Source organism: Mustela erminea, chromosome 1 (genome assembly GCF_009829155.1).
Source record: "Mustela erminea isolate mMusErm1 chromosome 1, mMusErm1.Pri, whole genome shotgun sequence".
NCBI classification, from domain to species: Eukaryota; Metazoa; Chordata; class Mammalia; order Carnivora; family Mustelidae; genus Mustela; species Mustela erminea.
Window position 1 is genome coordinate 15,571,979 of NC_045614.1, and position 18,436 is coordinate 15,590,414.

An 18,436-nucleotide genomic window follows, 5' to 3' on the forward strand; every position below is an offset into this window, starting at 1 on the left:
CAGATTATAACTACACCAACCAAGGCTTATCAACTTTGGTCTCGACCGGTGTCAAAATTAAGCCCTGAAGTGGGGAACTTTGGCCCTGCGGGCACTCAGAGTTCCAGTGAGTTAGATGATAATATCTTGAACGAGCCAGTTCCACCTGAGATGAATGAACAAGCTTTTGAAGCCATTTCTGAAGAGCTTAGAATGGTGCAGGTAATGTTTGTTTTTTTTGGTTTGCGAAAACATGAGTCATTAGACGTTCATTGAAAACAGACTTCCCTTACCATTTCAACTCAGTCATTTGTAGTGTTCAAAGCTATGTAGTATTAAAACTGTGTTTCTAAATATGGGCGTGTGAAAGCCCCTGGCCTCACTATCAACCTGCTTTTGCTCTCGTCATTTGCAGGATTTAGCAAGTCCCACACTATCGCCTCCTCAGGGCTATAGGGTCTCTAACATATGAAGAGACCAGTCTGCCACCAGCTTCAGGTTCCAGAACTGGTTGATATGGCACAGTACTGTATGTGCTAAAGAAAATGAAAATAATGGAGAGAATCTTTATAGATCAAATTTCCGACAGTTTTTGGTATATTTGAAAGAACATTTGAAGTGTGCTTATCCTAGAGTTCTGGTGACTTATTTATTTATTTGGTGATTTATTTATTTATTTGGATTTCTTTCTTTCTTTTTTTCTTTTTTTAAACGTTTTTCTGCTGTCTAGTGAAACTTAGAGTGAGCCAGACCACCCTCAGATTCCAAAACTTTGTCCCTTCCAAGGCCTGGAGAGCATTCTGGTGAAGTCAGTCACATGCAGCCTTAGAAGTCTCAGGATGGCTCTAGGACTGAACCCATTTAATTTTAATCACCTTTTCCCTTTGTGTTTCAAATTCTCCACTTTGACGGACCACAGTGTAATTCTGAGACATGAGAAGTCATTAGTGCAGTCTTTTGAAATTGTTTTCTGACTCCAGAGTGGCCTTTGATATCTTTGTCCATGTGAGGTTTAAATTTTTTTTTTTTTAAGATTTTATTTATTTATTTGACAGAGAGACTCAGCCAGAGAGGGAACACAAGCAGGGGGAGTGGGAGAGGGAGAAGCAGGGTTCCTGCTGAGCAGGGAGCCCAATGCAGGGCTCGATCCCAGGATCCTTAGATCATGACCTGAGCCGAAGGCAGACGCTTAACTGACTGAGCCACCCAGGCACCCCTATTTTTTCTTCTAATGCAGAAGAGACAGTGGAATGTTTGAGAGTTCCATTAAGAAGTGTTTGTGTTGCTGCAGGAGCAGATGACTGCCCTTCAAGCGAAGCTGGATGAGGAAGAGCATAAGAACGTCAAGCTTCAGCAGCACATTGACAAACTGGAACACCATTCCTTGCAGTCGCAGGAGGTGAGACCCAGAGCACGGCCCCAGGAAACACATGAGCCAAACCCTCAAAGCGACAGTATCGCGAGACGAAAGCGACTTGGCAGAGCCTTTGTCAATGCTTATTTGAGTTGTATTCTTTATTGTGTCACTTCACACACTGCTCCGAGGATGACACACACACCCCTCGTCTGAATTCTAGCTTCCCATTGTCGATAGCACAGAAGCGCCTTGTCGTTAGCTCGGAACGAGACAAGATGGACGGCCCAGGTGCTTACTTACAGTGATCCTTCCCTTTGATGGTCATCCTCACTGTAATTCATGGCAATGGCCAGTTTTCTCCTATCAGAGACCTTAAACTAGATTTTTAAAACAGAGGCATGGGTAATGATTTGGAGTGTATCTTAGCATGCCAGTGTTCCTTTTCCAGTAAATTTATCTTTTTCTCAAAGCTTTTCTCATCAGAAAGAACTGACTGGGTCAGACAGCAGCAAGAGCATCTCTCACAGTTGAATGCCCTTGAAATGCAGCTTCGGGACACTCAGACTAAGAATGACTGTAAGTTCGAACAAGTGGGAGCTTTGGGATCTGAATACCATTAACTCAGTATCTTTTGATTCCTATGAATAAATCTTGCCCCTGTGTTTTTGGTGCCCCTGTTTTTTTGTTTGCTTTTGTTTTTTATTTTTTATTTTATTTTTTTAAAAGATTTTATTTATTTGACAAAGAAAGAAATCACAAGTAGGCAGAGAGGCAGGTGGGGGGTGGGGAGTGGAGAAGCAGACTCCCTGCTGAGCAGAGAGCCTGATGCGGGGCTTGATCCCAGGATCCTGGGCTCACGAGCTGAGCCACCCAGGCACCCTAGTACTTTTGTTTGTTTTTAATTAGGTGACCAGACTTGAGTCTGCATGACAGTGGTAAGTAATTGTCATATATCATAAAGGGGAATTTGCACCAGAACAGCTCACAAACAAGTGATTGAACTGTTGGCTGAAAGTTTTAACACTGCTTTGAAAATGAAGTGTCTTGAAATCATAAGATGACTAATGTTTTGATAGTAACAAAATAGAGCATAAATTAGATATTTGTACATATCCATAAAGGTGGGAGTATCACTTGATTCCCAGTTATTTCAGTGTATTTCTTCTATCATCAGTGTTTGCAGCAGTTTATAATAGAGCCGACAAAAGACAGCTGTTGTATTTCCTTTGCTCTAAAGAGTTACCTAATTTTACCTCCAGTTGGAGTTTCCTTAGAAGACCAGAAGCATTTAACCCATTTCGAGAAGTATATTACCAAGGAGTTTTCAATAAGTAAGATCAGGTCACTTAAAATATGCTAAGTCTCTTGATTTCTTTCCCATATGTTGAGTTTTCATGCATGTGCCACGGGAGAAGCATAGAACAGTCAGGTGACCTGCAAATCAGAGACAGATGTTAACTCTTCCCTTTTTCATAGAAATGCATCAAAAATCCTAAGAGGGAGGGAAGGAAATAATCTCCATGTTCCTCGGAACCAATCACTTGGCTGTTTAACATCTTAACTTAAAATTGGTCTCTTCAGGGCACCTGGGTGGCTCAGTGGGTTAAGCCGCTGCCTTCAGCTCAGGTCATGATCTCAGGGTCCTGGGATCGAGTCCCGCATTGGGCTCTCTGCTCAGCAGGGAGCCTGCTCCCCTCTCTCTCTCTCTCTGCCTGCCTCTCCATCTACTTGTGATTTCTCTCTGTCAAATAAATAAATAAAATCTTTAAAAAAATAAAAAAAAATAAAAAAAAAAAATAAAAAAAAATTGGTCTCTTCAACTTGTTTTTGCTCTTTGTGTGAAGATACCCTTTGAACTTATTTGCCTACTCTGTTTGAAAAAAAAAATTTGTTTGATGTAAAGAAACCTGTTGAGTATTTGTTTTGTTTGTTTTTTAGTCTTGAAAAGTGAGGTGCATGACCTGCGAGTCGTTCTTCATTCTGCAGACAAGGAGCTGTCTTCTGTGAAACTGGAGTATAGTTCATTCAGAGAGAGTCAGGAGAAGGAACTGAGTAGCCTTTCTGACCGACACACGCACGCGCAGCTACAACTGGACAGTGTCAGGTAGAGTTGTTCTGTGACGGTGTCCCCTTGCCTGGTTGGCCTGCAGCCCAGGCCTGCTTGCCATGCAGATGCTGCAAACCCAACCCAAACTAGTTGAGCAAAAAAGTAAATTACTGGCGCACAATACTGAGGAGGCCTAGAGGTGATTTGGATTTCGGGAACAAACTAGATTGAGTCTCAAAAGATATTGTCAGTGCACGTTGTCTCTGTCTCTGTCTGTCTCTGTCTCTATCTCTCCCTCTCTCAGTCCCTGCTCTGCCTGCCTCAGTATGTTGCCCTTATTCTGTCCTGCTGTTGAGGGCCCGCCTTTACGTGACAGGGAACAGATTGCCTCACCCAGCAATGAAATTCTCTCGCCCAGAAGCTGTGTATCAATCCCAGGGAAAATCAGAATTGCTCTTGCTGGAGTCATCTGCTTATGGACCAGTCACTCATCAAGGGTTTGAAGTGGCGTAGGCCCAACATAGGTGATGAGCCTTTTCCAGAGGGAAAGGTACGCTCTTCCTGGAGGTAGGGGCAGTACAAGGCTGACTGGATCAGTAGCTGTCACTGTTGTCCACAGTGACTCGCCAGAGGCTGGTGGGAGTCAGGGCTGGTAACCTTGAAACAAAGGGGTGACAGATGTAAGTTGTTTGTTTTTACTGTTCTTTTTCTTGCTCATTTCAACTTTTTGTAAAACCATTTTGTGTTTTTGATGCCATCTCATGGGTCTGTGGCCATAATTTAATAGTGGACATCTGACATGTGATACCGTGAGCGTGAGATACGTGGCAAAGATTTCAATCTGCATACATAAGGAATTAAAATAGAGGAAGAAAACATGAGATCTGCAGACCACATCCATCTGTTGACATGTTTTTGCTGGGCCTGCCCGGTGTGGCTTTAAAAAGTTGAGCATAGGGGCGCCTGGGTGGCTCAGTGGGTTAAAGCCTCTGTCTTCGGCTCAGGTCATGATCCCAGGGTCCTGGGATCGGGCCCTGAGTTGGGCTCTCTGCTCAGCGGGGAGCCTTCTTCCCCCTCTCTCTGCCTGCCTCTCTGCCTACTTGTGGTCTCTGTCTGTCAAATAAATAAAATATTAAAAAAAAAAAAAAGAGTTGAATATAGCATTCTCAAAATTGAGAGCTTTCTTATAAAAATCTGTTCGCATCCTCTGAAAATCCCATCCCTGCCAATGACTCCTTCCCCATAGGACAGAGGTGTGTGCCAAGGCAGCGTGCCCTCCACTGCCCGTGCTCTTTCTCCAACACCAAGGCTCTGGCAAGTGGCCGTTTGTCATCTGTGGTGCGCTGTCATTTTTTCTGACACATGACATTTGTTTTTAACATCTGAGTCCCTGACTCTCATCTTGGCTCTGTTGTAAATTAATTTTTTGTGATTTTTTTTTTTAAAGGTCACTAATCTCACTGGATTTTCATTTCCTCATGTTTCTATGTCAGTTGAACTAGATCTAAAATGTTAAGAAGCCACTGTATCTGAACTGTGTACTTAAATTCTGTCTTAAAAATCGGGAGCATTGGGACGCCTGGGTGGCTCAGTTGGTTAAGCAGCTGCCTTCGGCTCAGGTCATGATCCCAGCGTCCTGGGATCGAGTCCCACATCGGGCTCCTTGCTCAGCAGGGAGCCTGCTTCTCCCTCAGCCTCTGCCTGCCATTCTGTCTGCCTGTGCTCGCTCTCTCTCCCTCTCTCTCTGAATAATAAATAAAAAATCTTAAAAAAAAAAAAAATCGGGAGCATTTCCACACTGTTTAAATAAGATATAACTTAATTTTTCTCAGTGTCTCAGGCTTGACACCAAGTGCATCACTCTGTGGGCGGCTTGTACTCTGTGGCTCTCCAGGCATTGAGAAGGCCTCTACATGAAATAGCACGATACCACTGTGTTTCTTGAATCATTTGGCTGCTTTATATATACAGTTTGTATCATAAACACACACATTCTCCCTCCCTCCTGTCTCTTGTCTGTATGTCTGTCTTAGCAGCTGATTTATACCACTTTGTAACTTGCTGCTTCTGCCCTGCTTCCGGTTGGTAAAGCAGATAGATCCCTGTCTAATGACCTATGTGTAAGCTGGGACATCTGTTTTGGATGGTGCAAAGTCAGGTTCATTGTTTATGAGTTCTTGGCTGAGCTCTGGCTGTTTGGGTGCGTCACAGCCTCTGCGGAGAGGAACGAGGGGGTGAGAACCTAGAAAGCAGGGAATAATATATGATTTAAGAGATTGTTCTGTCTGAGGGGGTTTACTCTCTTGCTCAAATCAAAGCCAAGTTTGCCATCTTAAAATCTTCTTAGAGTTGAGAGAATATGTGATAAATAGATGGAGATGAGCTATCAGCTTAATGGCCAGTCCCCAGCTTACATGAGGGAGGGTTCGGTCTGGAACCCCCTAAAATGAATGCGTGATCCTACCTGCCCATCAGTTCTGCTTGTCCACTTGAGACCACGGAAGGAGGAATGAGGAGGTAGACAGCTACAGGCTAACATGCCCACCCTATCTCTTCCATCCCCGTCACACTGCTCTGTGGATCCGGTGTGTCCTCTGTGTTTGTGCACTGTGGACACTCCACACAAGTTCACGAGGAATTTACACCTGTCAGGGCTTCTGTAAGTTGGGAATGGTCTGTAGATGGGAGAACTGGAACTGCTGATAATCTGACTAGCAGAGCTGCATTCACTGTTTATATTTACCATTGTAAAAATGTTTTCCTGATAAAGATTAGAAAATGAAAAGCTTCTTGAGAGCAAAGCCTGCCTACAGGATTCCTATGACAACTTACAAGAAGTAATGAAGTTTGAAATTGACCAACTTTCAAAAAACCTCCAAAACTGCAAAAAAGAAAATGAAACTCTGAAATCTGACCTGAATGTAAGTTAAGAAGGGTATTGGTTATTGGTGCTTTTGTCCTGGATGTGTGATTGTTGCCTGGAGTGCAGGGCAAGGCCTGTTTTGACCTCTTCCTAACTTCCCGTCCTGGCCCCTTGTGCCTGCCAACGTAGAAGGTACTTGATGTGTTTGTTGACTACACGTTGCTAGTAACAATTATTTAAAATCTGATATGACTGTTGTCTTTTAGAATTTGGTGGAGCTTTTTGAGGCAGAAAAAGAACGCAATAACAAATTATTATTACAATTTGAAGAAGATAAAGAGAACAGTTCTAAGTGAGTGTTATTTATCTTTTCCATTAGTTGACTGGAGTATCGTTTATTACAACATTAACTTGAGTTATTTTTTTTTTTATTGCTACTACCCTGTAAAGTTATCTTTTTAACCATTCTAAAATGAATATCAGATTCTTTTGTATAAGAGGGTATAATAGAGAAACTTACTCAGTAAGCTTGAAACAAGTAGCAGTTGGTGGTGATCAGAACTTAGGGCCTTCTCTAAATAAATCACAGTAATTTTATAAGTGGAATGGGGGGACTGATTTTTATTTCTGTCTCTACTATTCTTTTCTAGCTCTTCTGTTTCTCCTGATCTCTTAATATGAATGCCATTGTCTGTCTTCCCCTCTCTCTTCAGTTCTTCCCTTGGTGATATCTGTCAGTCTCTTGGCCTCAGCCAACAGGATGATCATTACTTGAATGAGAAGAAATTGCATTTGTTTATTCAATAGATACTTGTAGAGTTCTTAATATGACTCAGATTATCCTCTAGGCCTGGGGATACAGGGGTTTATACATCTAGTGGGCATACATCCTAGTTGGGAGACAGCTAACGTTTAGTCTTTGCTCATATACTAGGTGATCTCCCAATAAACCAGGCACTATTCTGGTAAATGCCAGAACATTTCTTTAGAGGTAAGACAGTAAGCAATATATCCCCGTCCGCATGAGTTTTACATTCTAGCAGAGAGAGATAGGTAATAAGCAAGTGCTTAGGTCCACAAGTCGTAAGTGCTCTGAAGAAAAAGAAACTCATAGCACAAAGATGGGATCTCCCTTAATAGTCGTTGAAGAAACGGGTAGATGCCTGACTCCTGCTGGAACACACCACCTCTCCCCAGGTGTGTGCCACACAGAGTTCCCTTGCAGTTCATCCAATCTCTTCTGTACAACACACGGGTTCCTGTTTCCCTTGGAAGAAGTCATGAGTAAAAAAGATCATTCTTTCCTTCCAGAGAAATCTTAGAAGTCCTTGAGGTCGTGCGTCAGGAGAAACAGAAAGAGATGGCCAAGTGTGAGCAGCAGGTGAGTGAGTTGTGCTCTAAGTCCAGCACTGGAGGTCTGTAACTTCTTCTCTTCCTGGTGTCAGAAGAGGTGTGTTAGAAACGTGATTTCAGCTGCCAGCTGTCGAAAATTGGTAATAAAAAGGACTTGTTGCTTGGTTTTATTATTTTTGAACTCTTGTTTTTCTAATTCCTAAATAGCTATAATCACACGTTGTTGGTGGTGCCCCTAGAGGGAACCCACAAAATCATCGCCTTTTAACCCAGCTTTTCCTTTTCGAGTGTTATCCTAGGGAACACTGTATAATGTGAAAAACAGATTGCATCTCCTTTTTTTTTTTTTCCCCTACGTGTGTGTGGTTAACTTTGTGATTTAATTCTTTTTCTAAAAATATAAATAATTTTTTCCCCCCACAGATGGCAAAAGTACAGAATCTGGAAGAGAGTTTATGTGCTACGGAGAAACTAATCTGTTCTCTGGAGAAGTCTAGAGATGCTGACAAGGTTGGCAGAGGCCCAAGCTGCATCCCTGTGCATCGTCTTTATGAGTGATGCCTTAATGGTCCAGACTCCTGCATCTGGGGTGACTGGCAGCTAGCTTTTCGTAGACACTTAGGCCTTGTTCATCTTCTGAGATTGCCAGAGAAGGAGGTCTTCTATTTAAGTTAATTAATTCTCTCTGTCACTGCAAGAGCAAATCGTTTTGTCCCTTCTGATGGTACTGTGTCTGAAATACATTCTTCCCCTTTTAACTAGGATGCTGTTAGTAGGACCCTTTCTTCTTGGTTCTGAGTCCCGTAATGCAAACTGTCAAATCCCTGCTGTTTATTTTCACCAGAAAAGTAAACAAAATATGTAGGTCCAAGTGTAAAGTTTGGTGTAAATTCATTATATACCTTCCTCTAATTCATTCAGAAAAACTAAAGCAAATGATTCAGTAAAATAGAATAAAGCCATTAAAATACAAAGTCATAATAATATAGGTGACATATTTTGCTAAAATAAATTTGATTTCTCTAATTGTCATTAGGAAAGACAAACTATTTGTTGTTTTAATGTCCTTAATGTTTTTGGTTATGAGGATGCTGTTTCTGTCCTTGTCAGGAAGTTGTAGCTGACCTCATGATCCAGGTCCAGGAGCTGAGAGCAGCGGTCTGTGAGAAAACCGAAACCATAGACACCCTGAAGCAAGAACTGAAGGACTTAAGTGTAAGTTCTGCCACCAACGAGATACCACACTTCACAGATTCCTCAAGAGTTTAACAAACGCTTCACCAGAAAACAGAGTTCTATGGTCAAATCGGTTCAGAGCTACTCAAGTTCCACAGGTTTTAGGCTTTGCAGCCCTTAGCAGAAAGTTTACTATGGCCCTTTGTGCCTCTGGGAGGCGCCATGGGCTGGCTATGGCCCTGCCCCGATTGCCCTGACCCAGGAGCGGTGTGTACCAGGTGGGAACCGTTCATGAGGAACAGACTGACCCTGGTCTGTGGGAGTGAAGGGTATGTGGTGTTCCTTAATTGCTTCAAGAAAAAACAATGACACATTTTAAGTTCAGAGGCGCTCATATATAGTGACTTTTTTCCACTGTTGGACTTTTTGACCCCCTTAAGTAACTACTTTTGTCAAGTAACTACTTTCCCTCCCGCATATCTAGGGGGAATGTTGGTGCTTCCTCCTCAGGTCAGGTCAAGGTGACGGGTTTTTGTCCACATTCCTCATTCGTCTGCTACAAAGGGAGCTTGCTATTCTCCACATTTGTTTGCAAAAGGCAGTGTCCTGATAAAAATGTGATAAGACAGGGTGCTGAGCTGGCTCAGTCAGTGGAGCGCGGGACTCTTGGTCCTGGGGTGGTGAGTTCGAGCTCCACGGTGGGTGTGGAGATTACCAAAAATACAAAAACAAAACCAAAAACCTGGATGTGTTTTCACGTAGCTATGGGACTTTTTGATGTCTTTTCCATCCCTTCATCCAACAAGTACTTATTGAATGATTTGTGGTAATCTCATCATCACCTTGGAGCTCTGACTCCTTCTTGTTATTATTATTATTATTTTAAGATTTTATCCATTTATTTGACAGAGAGAAAGATCACATAGGTGGAGAGGCAGGCAGAGAGAGAGAGAGGAGGAAGCAGGCTTCCCGTTGAGCAAAGAGCCCATCTCGGGGCTTGATCCCAGGACCCTGGGACCATGACCCGAGCCGAAGGCAGAGGCTTTAACCTACTGAGCCATCCAGGCGCCCTCTTCTTGTTATTTTCATCTAAAAATAAGCACAATAGGGGCGCCTGGGTGGCTCAGTCAACCATCTGCCTTCTGCCTTTGGGGGTAATCTCAGGGTCCTGGGATCGAGCCCCGTGTCTGGCTCCCTGCTCAGCCGGGAGTCAGTCTGTCCCTCTCGCTCACCTCCTCCCACTGCTTCTGCTCTTCCTTTCTCTCAAATAAATAAATAAAATCTTAGGGGGGAAATATATATATATATATATATATATATAAACATAGTAAAGCAGATAGTTCTTTGTATCATAAGTTTCTTTTTGCAGTGCAAATATAACTCTGCTTTGGCTGAAAAGGACGAGTGCAAAGTGTTGATTAAGAAACAGGAAGTGGAGATTCTGGATCTGAAAGAAGCCCTGAGACTGAGAATCCTCTCTGAGGACATAGAGGTAGATGTTGACACACCCTGACTCTTTTGCTTCTTCACTCGTTGATGTCTATATGTGCATGTGTGTGGGGAGGTTATTCGTAAAAAACTAGAGAGCTTTTTAAAGGAATAAGTCATAGAGACATTTTCCCTAGGGTTAGGCCTTTAACAGGTAACATTAAAATTGTTCTATTTTATCCAGTTGATTGATTTTCACTCATTTGTGCTGACACCTGGAACGCTCCTAGAACTGACCCTCTTCCCGAAGGGGAGCAAAGCTGTGTGTCCTTGGTAGGGGTGGCGGCAGCAGGGAGCAGCGAAAGAGCTGGGTAACAGGTTAACCTCAGGCTTGCTTCTTGTGTTTTCGTTAAAGTAGTTTTTATTTTTTGGTTGTAAGCATAAATTTTTCTTTTTTAGTATTAAACCGTACTGTCACATGGTTCAAAATTCAAATTATGTAAAGCAGCATATCTTTCATGTATGCTTCCAGAGATATTTTAGGCAAGTCTCATATACATTTAGTTTTCCTTTTTTTACATGGATGGTAACCCACTGAGTATATTGCTCTGTGGTTGCTTTGGAAATTAAGTTTTCGGGGCACCTGGGTGGTTCAGTCCTTAAGCGGCTGCCTTCAGCTCAGGTCATGATCCCAGCGTCCTGGGATCGAGCCCCGCCCACATTAGGCTCCTTGCTCAGCGGGCTGTCTTCTCCCTCTCCTTCTTTCCAGCCCCCCGGCTTGTGCTCGCTCGCTCTCTCTGTCAAATAAATAAATAACATCTTTAGAAAACAAAAAAAGAGAAGAAAAATAAAGTTTTCTTGCTAAACTATGCTATCCGTGAAAAAAACCTCACCAGATATCTATTGAGCCCACCTACCGTACATCCTTGCCGGGCATTTGGGAACAGAGGAATGACTGAAACACTGTTACCTACCTCCAAACATGCCATCTAGCTTAAGAGTTAGATGTATTTAGATGTAATCAATGACCTGGGAGCACAGGAAGGGAAGGGAGGAAGTGTTGATGCTTGGAGAATTCCAGAGCACTTCCCAGAGGAGATAAGATTTTTTGCAAAACTTGGCTGGGGGAGGGAAGCTTGGCAGCTGTGGGGGTTTGTGGAGTTGGAGCATCTCCAGTAAGGGGGGCGGTGGGGCATGTCCGGCTGGAGGCGGGGAGTCTATCACGGAGGGCCTCAAGTGTCGGCTGTATCTTTTAGGAAACTAGGGTGGCATAGAATTTAGGTCAGGCCAAAGGCGATAAGGCCCAGGCCAGGGCGGGATAGACTTTAGCCCAGACCAAAGCTGTAGGAATCGGGCCCAGAAGTGCTGGTGGGGATAGAGGGCCGAGCTAGAACTGAGCTGTGCCTTCTAAGTACTGCTGACAGTTGCTGGTGTCCGTAGGAAGGGTGCTGTGGTGGCAGGAGCTATCAGAGTGGGCACCGAGGGCTCCAGCCACGGTGGCTGAAGATGGTTCTGTGTACCTCTGGGTTGGACTAATAGAGGCCTAGGGCAAGTTAGTGAAATACATTTTGTCTACACTAGTTTTGAGCTTTGAGGACCGGTGGGGGTAGATATCCAAAGCCCATATACCCCGTAATTTGTACTTATATCCTCCTGTACCCCAAAAGGGACTTGCAGCTGCTAATGCACATACAATGCAAGGAGATTGAAACAGGCAGGTTGGGGCGCCTGAGTGGCTCAGTCTGTTAAGCCACTGCCTTCGGCTCAGGTCATGATCCCAGGGTCCTGGGATCGAGCCCCACATTGGGCTCCCTGAGCAGGGAGCCTGCTTCTCCCTCTCCCTCTGTCTCCCTACTTCTGCTCTTTCTTTCTATCTGTCAAATAAATAAATTAAATCTTTAAAAGAATAAATACAATGAAACAGGCAGGTGAAATCCAGGTCAAAGGAAGATAAGACAAGTAATAAGCTGGTGAGGGCACGGGCTGTGGAGTTGGACTGCTTGGGAGTCTGCATCCTGGCTCTGTGACCCTGTGAAAGTTACATTTCCCTCTGTGCCTCATTCATCACATCCCTGGAGCAGAGATACCAAATACTGCCTCGTGCGTAAGAGGAGAAGATGAGTCGGGGTCATACACGGAGAGCGCTGAGGCCACTGCCAGGCAGCTCGTGAGTGCTCAGTCCTCGGGAGCTGGCAGTGGTTTTAGGAGGCTAGTTGAAAAGTTCATACACAGGGTCAACTAAAAAAAGAAAGAGAGAGAAAAATTTAAAAGAAAAGAAAAGTTGGCACACAAAAGCCACACCCAAAGGTCTTGTACAGAGTAGACAATGGGGACTAAATCTTCCGTTGGCCACTGCCTGTCACCAGAGCGAGAAGGGGAGCCCGGCTGTGTGAGTGGGGGTAGCTGCATGGTGTGCGCCGCTCAGTATGACTCACCGAAAAGCCCTTCCTTACTCCCTTTGGCTCCTCGTGTCTCTCTTTCTCTTCCTTCCTTAAAGAAAGGGTGACTCTACATATTGAAGTATCTTAGACTCTAGTGGAACTCACCCCACAGTCAGTTCACATCCCCTCTTTCCGAATCTCCCGGCTTCATTAGCTGAAGTATTTACACCTGAGGACAAAGGGGTCCTTGCCTTAATCCATACAAGAGCTCTTAGGAGTCCGAAGATGCACAAAAGGATAGACACACCCCTGCGGGGAAAGGGAGATGGGAAGGTGCATGACATGCTCCCCCGGGAGGAATAAACCTTGCTAAAGTAAAAAAAAGCCTCGAATTACAGAGCTTGCAGGGGCGCCTGGGAGGCTCAGTGGGTTGAGCCGCTGCCTTCGGCTCGGGTCATGATCTCAGGGATCAGTTCCCACATCGGGCTCTCTGCTCGGTGGGAAGCCTGCTTTCCCCTCTCTACCTGCTTGTGATCTCTCTCTCTCTGTGTCAAATAAATAAAAATCTTTAAGAAAAAAAAATAGAAGAGTGAATACACAGAAAAGTGTAGTACATCAGGTGTCTGTGTATGTGCACATGTACCTGATATATCCACATTTTCCCACGTACACTTGTCATATTTACATATGTACACACATATACATTACTCTCGTATGTGACATGTATATAACATATATCCTATACATGTGTTCTCTAAGCTGTACATGTTAATTCATATACAGTTATATAAGTTAATATACATATGTACACATAACATGCACATTTGGAAAGTTAGAGTAAGCAGATCTGCTCTTAACCTGGAAGGGACTGCATGCTTTGTACATAGGGATTATGTACGCAACCCACAGGACTCCTAATTCCTCCTGCTCCTTCCCATCATGCTACTCCCCTGAAACTGCGATGGCCTATGACCATGTCTCAGTGTCTGGGGACTGCCCACGCCCTCCCCCAACTGGTGGAGGGGCAGTCATCTTTTTTTTTTTTAAGATTTTATTTTATTTTATGGTGTTTTGTTTGTTTGTTTGTTTGTTTGTTTTTGAGAGAGAGAGAATGAGAAGGAAAGGGAGAGCACGGGAATGGGGAGGGTCAGAGGGAGAAGCAGACTCCCCACTGAGCAGGGAGCCCGACTCGGGACTTGATCCCGGGACTTCAGGATCATAATCTGAGCTGAAGGCAGTCTCTCAACCAAGTGAGCCACCCAGGTACCCCTCATCTTTACAGCTCTTACCTTCCAGTGTATAAACGACTAGAGTCAGTTGATCAGACAGCAGGTAAGGTAGAGACCTGTGGAGTCCTCCTAAGGGAAGAGCGATCAGCTTTGAGATCCTGGGGGTGAGGGGAAGGGTTCAATGTCAGGGGAAAGGGGGAGAATGCAATCAAAGCCCAACAGGGATACCTGTATGAATCTCCTGTACTGTTTCTCTTCGGACCCGTTCCCGTCAATATTAACTGCTTGGTTTGCTTTGGAAAGGATTCGCACATAAGCTCCCCCACACCCGCAAAAAAGTAAAAGTTCTTAAAACTTTCTTGACCTTGTAAAATTGCCTGTTGGGGTGATTTGCAAATCCTCAGTGGAGCACCCAGTTAAGAGGGGACTCTTCCTTTGTGGGGATTGTCCCCTGACAGAGGGATATGCTCTGCGAGGACCTGGCCCACGCCACCGAGCAGCTCAACATGCTCACGGAAGCCTCAAAGAAGCACTCGGAGCTGCTGCAGTCCGCACAGGAGGAGATGAGCAGGAAGGAGGCCCTGATCCAAGAACTTCAGCACGAGGTGAGATCCGCGGCCTCAGCGCCTTGACCCGGTAAACAGAAAGGCGGGGCCCGTCGGGCGCTGAGGAGGGCCCGCTGCGCCGCGGGCTCTGAACGACGCCTGCTTCCGTGGGTCCTGACTTGCTTGGCTGCCTGTCTGGTCGCCCCCGGCCCCCTGACCTGCACCAGCCGTTCTGACCTCTGGGGCAAGGCTATGGCTGACTCTTGTCCTCTCTGCTGGCTGCTGTTTTGTATTTTATTTTCCTCGATGACCCTTGATTACCTGTGAAGCTTCAAGTATTTTTAAACACTGTGAAGTTTGTGAGAGAGCAGCAGATGAGAGGGTCAGAACAGCAACCAAGGCCCACGGCCACGAGCGGCAGGGGCAGTGTTTATAGCTGTAAACACTGCTGTGGTCTGGGTTGCTTTTAATACCTTACTGCATTTCAGATTATTACGGAAGTCCTGACAAAATAACACGACATCTGTACGCTCCTACCTCGGGCAGCTCGTCTGTTCTTAACAGGATCATGGGCCCTGTGTGATTTTCTAACACATCATCTCACCTCTGTTCAATTCTCCCAGCTGAACCAGAAGAAGGAGGAAGTAGAGCAGAAAAAGAGTGAATATAACTTCAAAATGAGACAGCTCGAACACGTGATGGATTCTGCTGCCGAGTATCCGCAGGTGCTTGTCAGAGAAAGGGTGTGTTGTGGGAAGAATGAAGTTTCGTGAGTGATAAACGTTTGGAAATTACTTCTTTTTTTTTTTTTTTTAATAGAAAGATTTTCACCAACACCTTTTCTGCTTTTTACTTAATAAAAAAGCACCGGTGTTTTTATTTGTTTTACTTAGGAATTAGGACAACGAGCTAAACAGCTGAGTGTTTTCCGTGTGCTCTGTATATACATTTACAATGAAATCTTTATCAAACCTCACTTAGTTGAGTATTTGGATGAAATTTAATTTTTTCATAGAGCCCTAAAACACCACCTCACTTTCAAACACATTTGGCAAAACTCCTGGAAACACAAGAACAAGAGATAGAAGATGGAAGAGCCTCTAAGATTTCCCTGCAACACCTTGTAACAAAGCTAAACGAAGAGAGAGAAGTCAAAAATGCTGAAATCCTCAGAATAAAGGTAACTGCGTGATTTTTTCCCCATAAACCCAATCTTTTAAATATAAACAGTATCCAAGATAAATAAGTAAAATAATCTTTGTGTTTACTGATACAAAATTCAAAAGTCGCAGAACTGAAGGGTACACAGAAAAGCCTGCCTCCCCCTGCTGCCTTGACCCTGCCTAGTTGACCGTCTCTGGCGACTGCCACTGTAGCCAGGTTCCCATGTGTCACCACGACTGGAACCATTGTCTCCCTGCCCGTTTGGTTTTTATGATGGTATCCTACCCGGGCCTTACCAGCTGCTCTGATCCCAGTGCTGCCTGAATCAGATCCTTGCCAGTTTCATGGCTAAGGCATGCTCGCTCAATAGTTTTAAATTTGTATTTTTCTTACTAGGAGTAAGATGGAGCATCTTCAGATGGCCTTTGCCCATCTTTCTACTGTCACCCTTCTCCTTAATGATTTGTAGGCATTCTTCCTGTATTAGATTTGCTTTTGTCTGTGATAGTTAAAAATACTCTCTTCTTGTTTGCCCTTCCTTTAAATTTCCTTCTGGTTTTGGTTTGGTTTGGGTTCTACCCAGGGACTTGGGGGTGTGGTGATTACATGTGGTGGGGGGGAGTGTGTTTAGAGGAGTGTTGAGGGGCGGGAGGTATGTGGAGGAGCGCCTGGGTGGGTGGTGTGTAGCTGCGGGGAGGTGTGGGTAGAGCGGATACGGTGCTTCATATGAGATCACGGTTAGCCTGTGAGGCCATTGCTCTGTAGTGAGTTTTTGTTCAGGAACAAAATTAAGCTTACTGTAACCAAGTGGCAGAATGTGCACGAAGACAGCATCTCTCTTGAGTTTTGTTCCTCATGGAGGAGATCATTCCTGGCTTTTTTATTTAGGGCCGCTCCCAGTAAGACGCTATTCCAGGAAATGTGGCTGTTGCCCAGTTGGCATGATATTAGGACTCAGAAGAAATTGGGTCAGGTTAAAAGAAATCAAATAAAAGGGGCACCTGGGTGGCTCTGTTGTTAAGTGTCTGCCTTCGGCTCAGGTCATGATTCCAGGGTCCTGGGATTGAGCCCCGCATCGGGTTCCCTGCATGTGTTCCCTCTCTTGCTGTCTCTCTCTTTCTGTCAAATAAGTAAATAAAATCTTTAAAAAAAAAAAAAAAGAGAGAGAAAAAGAAAGAAATCAAACAGTGGACAAGTAGAAGCAAAGGAGAAAATACAGTCCCTGCAGACAAGTATTTATTTCTTCGGACGGTTAATGCTCCTGATTTTCAACTGGACGTTCACTAAGGATTTTGAGTGGTGGGCTGTGGACACCTCGGTTGGACCCTCCGTACAACATAGTGATTTGACATTTGCATCCATTACGCTGTGCTCACCACGGGTGTAGCTGCCGTCTGTCGCCAGACAACGTTATTACTGTATTATTGACTATATTCCCTATATCAGTTTCTTTAAAATTAGGATTTGTTAAGTAGAATCAAGTAGAACATTTACCAAAGTAGACTAGACTTTTGAACATGTTTTCTCATTAAGGGATTTTAATGAATTATGTGATACTGATAAGAGACTATATTTAACACACCGTGGGTATGAAAATGAGTCACCATTCCAGGTCCCCAAGAGCTTGTCCCAGTCTCCTTTTCAGCCAGCGACACCCCGTGCAGTGTTCTGTGCATAGGACGAGGTTCGCTTAGGCGTTTGTGTCTCGTGTGTGGCCTTGGGGAGCAAAATCATGCCGCCTACGTGTTTTCTGAAAAGATGGGATTTGCTGTCTTCCCAGGAGCAGTTGTGTGAAATGGACAGCCTCCGCACAGAAGCCGAGCAGTTGCGAGAGAGGAACTGGCTTCTGCAGAGTCAGCTAGATGATCTGGAAAGGGAAAAGAACAGGTGAGAAAGAGCTGCTGGAACCCTGTGAGCTAAATCTTGGCCTGTCTGGGTGTGGCTAGGGGGAAGCGGCTGGGCTCGGTTTCCCGGCGGGCTCAGCATTCGCCGATAGTCCAGGGGATGCCCCGTTGGTTGAGTTGGGTCTGATGAGGGCACTGCCTTTTCCAGAATGGGAGATTAAAGCCTTCATGATCTTGCCTACTCTGTTAACCTTTGTGTTGTTGTGGAGCTATTAAAAATGAATTTCAGACATGTGAAGCTTTTGAACCCAACTGTCTACTGCTGTTTGACAGGACAGGTACATGGGGTGAGGAAGCTATGACCTCGACAGGACAAGGTTCCAGAGGTCCAGCAGGAAAAGGCAGGATTTCCTACCAGATGATTTTGCTTCATGACTCCAGGGAGTGCCCCTGTGCAGGAGGGAGCTTTCCAGAGGAGTGCTCCCTTGGGCTTGGGTATCTGTGCACGTGGTTTGCCTTTAGCTGTGGCAGTTTTCTAGTTGTATTTGCTAATGGCATGACATAGTGTCACGGGCAGTCACATCCGGGCTTTGTCCTGTCTCTGACCCTTGAAAGTCCTGTGACTTTGAACAGTTTTTAACTTCTAGTGCCTCAGTTTCCTGAGGCATAAAATGAAGAAAACGATGGCTTTCTCTCACAAGGTGTTTTGTTTTTTTTTTTTAAGATTTTATTTATTCATTTTACAGAGATCACAAGTAGGCAGAGAAGCAGGCAGAGAGAGAGAGGAGGAAGCAGGCTCCCTGCTGAGCAGAGAGCCTGATGAGGGACTCGATCCCAGGATCCTGGGATCATGACCTGAGCTGAAGGCAGAGGCTTTAACCCACTGAGCCACCCAGACACCTCTCACAAGGTGTTATAAAGACTAAAAATAACGTGGGTAAAGTGCTGGTTACAGTGCTTGGCTGAGGGGTGTTACCCAAGAAGTGGCAGATATTACGTATATGGGGTAGACTTATGATCTTGACCTTTTGTGAACTTGCCAGAGGGGTTTGAGTTGAGGGTGGTCTGGA

At 44.6% G+C, this 18,436-nt stretch overlaps 1 protein-coding gene across 2 annotated transcripts in view; it reads left to right on the forward strand.

The window, feature by feature from the left end:
• The window catches only part of KIF15 (kinesin family member 15), a 72,632-nt gene that overhangs the window by 47,034 nt on the left and 7,162 nt on the right, over positions 1-18,436 (forward strand). Inside the window, exons 17-30 of one of the 2 annotated variants that reach the window (XM_032317160.1) lie at positions 4-201; positions 1,271-1,378; positions 1,807-1,912; positions 3,275-3,440; positions 6,154-6,304; positions 6,513-6,598; positions 7,558-7,627; positions 8,023-8,109; positions 8,710-8,814; positions 10,145-10,267; positions 14,272-14,418; positions 14,982-15,083; positions 15,374-15,538; positions 17,303-17,409. In XM_032317160.1, the coding sequence (XP_032173051.1) occupies positions 4-201; positions 1,271-1,378; positions 1,807-1,912; positions 3,275-3,440; positions 6,154-6,304; positions 6,513-6,598; positions 7,558-7,627; positions 8,023-8,109; positions 8,710-8,814; positions 10,145-10,267; positions 14,272-14,418; positions 14,982-15,083; positions 15,374-15,538; positions 17,303-17,409 (1,721 nt within the window). Of the gene's footprint in view, positions 1-3; positions 202-1,270; positions 1,379-1,806; positions 1,913-3,274; positions 3,441-6,153; positions 6,305-6,512; positions 6,599-7,557; positions 7,628-8,022; positions 8,110-8,709; positions 8,815-10,144; positions 10,268-14,271; positions 14,419-14,981; positions 15,102-15,373; positions 15,539-17,302; positions 17,410-18,436 lie in introns of both variants that reach the window. The other variant, XM_032317169.1, reaches the window with a different exon arrangement.